At 64.9% G+C, this 1,457-nt stretch overlaps 1 protein-coding gene across 2 annotated transcripts in view; it reads right to left on the bottom strand.

Moving 5' to 3' along the window:
* Positions 1-1,451, bottom strand: part of EMX1 (empty spiracles homeobox 1) — a 16,189-nt gene extending 14,738 nt beyond the window's left edge. The window contains exon 1 of one of the 2 annotated variants that reach the window (XM_006905168.1): positions 893-1,451. In XM_006905168.1, the coding sequence (XP_006905230.1) occupies positions 893-1,412 (520 nt within the window). In that variant the 5' untranslated portion in view covers positions 1,413-1,451. Of the gene's footprint in view, positions 1-888 lie in introns of both variants that reach the window. The other variant, XM_025049207.1, reaches the window with a different exon arrangement.
* Between the last annotated feature and the right edge of the window lie 6 nt (positions 1,452-1,457).

Raw genomic sequence — 1,457 nt, 5'->3', positions numbered from 1 at the left:
CTTTCCTTTGGGAAAGTCAGATAATTCAAACGTGTATGTGTGTGTGTGCGCGCGCGTGTGCGTGTGCGTGTGCGTGTGCGTGTGTGTGTGTGTGTGTGTGTGTAAGGCCAGTGGGGGATCTTCATTAGCAAACCTATTGCCCGGTGCAGTCGTAGGGGTTCATACTGCCTAAGACCTTAAAAGATTTTTGCTCCCGCCCCTGGCTGGGAGGATGGCCATCCGTCCCCCAGTGGCCAGGTGGTCTCCTAGAGTTCGCAAACGGCGGAGGAAGCTGGTTTGCTATTGCAAACCTTTCTCACCCGGGGTCTGAAAGGCGCGTGTGACTTGGAGAAGTCGGGCGGACGTTGCTGAGAAACATCCCAAGACAGCGGAACACTTCACACTGAACATTAACTCTTCAGTTTGCCCTGCCCGCTGCCCCTTCTTCCCACAGACCCAAGACACGCGGTTGGACTTTCCCCTGCCGGGACGCATCAGCGAGGGCGGATCTTGGGAGTTGGTGGTGGACCTGCGAGCGAAGCATGATCCCAGGCCCAGCCGGGGTAGAGGGAGGGCGGCGGGCGCAGCCGGATTGGCCTAGACGAGAGGGATTAAGGTAGGCCAGCGGGAGGACCAGGAGAAGCTCCAAGGATGCGCCCGGGCTTGGAGTCCGGATCCGCATCATTCCTGGGAAAGCCTGGAAGTCCCAGCATGGCTCTCTGGGAGGGAACCTAACGCGACAGAAGCACAATGGATCCAGCTCGGCTCTTCCCAGTTTGGGAATTGACCTTTGCAGACCCGCAACCTTTTCGCAACAACTTCCGAACAGCCTCGCGCGCCCCCGAGCCTCCTCCACGCCACTGCAGCGCGGGCGCCTGCTGGCTGCCTAGGCTGGCACAGCGTGGGCACTCACCCTGGAAGCGGTGGCCGAAGAAGCGGTTCCGCAGGACCCAGGGGTAGAAGTGCAGGGGGTCCCGGTGCTGGGCGCTGAAGAAGGAGTGCGGGGGCTGCAGAGGGGAGGCGCCCAGCTGATGCGCCGGGTGCACGGTCAGTGCGGGGTGGTTCATGGCCTCGGGGAACACGAGCTCGGGCCCACCGTAGAGCGAGCGGCCCGCACCCGAGGCGGCGGCGGGGAAACCACTCACGAAGGCCGCCTCTGCCGCGGCGGGGTGAGGGTAATTTAGCGCCGTGGGCCGGAGCGGCTCCTCCGAGGCGGCCGCCGCCAGGGTATGGGAGCCCGCGCCCCCTCCGCTAGTGCCCCCGCCCGTGCCGCCGTCCTTGGCCACCAAGGACTCGATGGTAAAGCCGCGCTTGGCTGTGGGCTGGAACATGGTCGCGGGCGCCAGAGCCGAGACAGGCAGCCGCCGGGTTCTGGGGAGCGCTTCGCGTCCTGGCGCCGCCGCCGTGCGGGATGTGCACCCAGCCAGGCACATGCACACACACCAGCACCCCTCACCTCCCCCGCCCGACCCGCGCTC

This window comes from Pteropus alecto, unplaced genomic scaffold (assembly GCF_000325575.1).
Source record: "Pteropus alecto unplaced genomic scaffold, ASM32557v1 scaffold100, whole genome shotgun sequence".
Taxonomy (NCBI): Eukaryota; Metazoa; Chordata; class Mammalia; order Chiroptera; family Pteropodidae; genus Pteropus; species Pteropus alecto.
The sequence above is the reverse complement of the archived record's forward strand: the minus strand, read 5'-3'. Positions and strand labels throughout refer to the sequence as shown.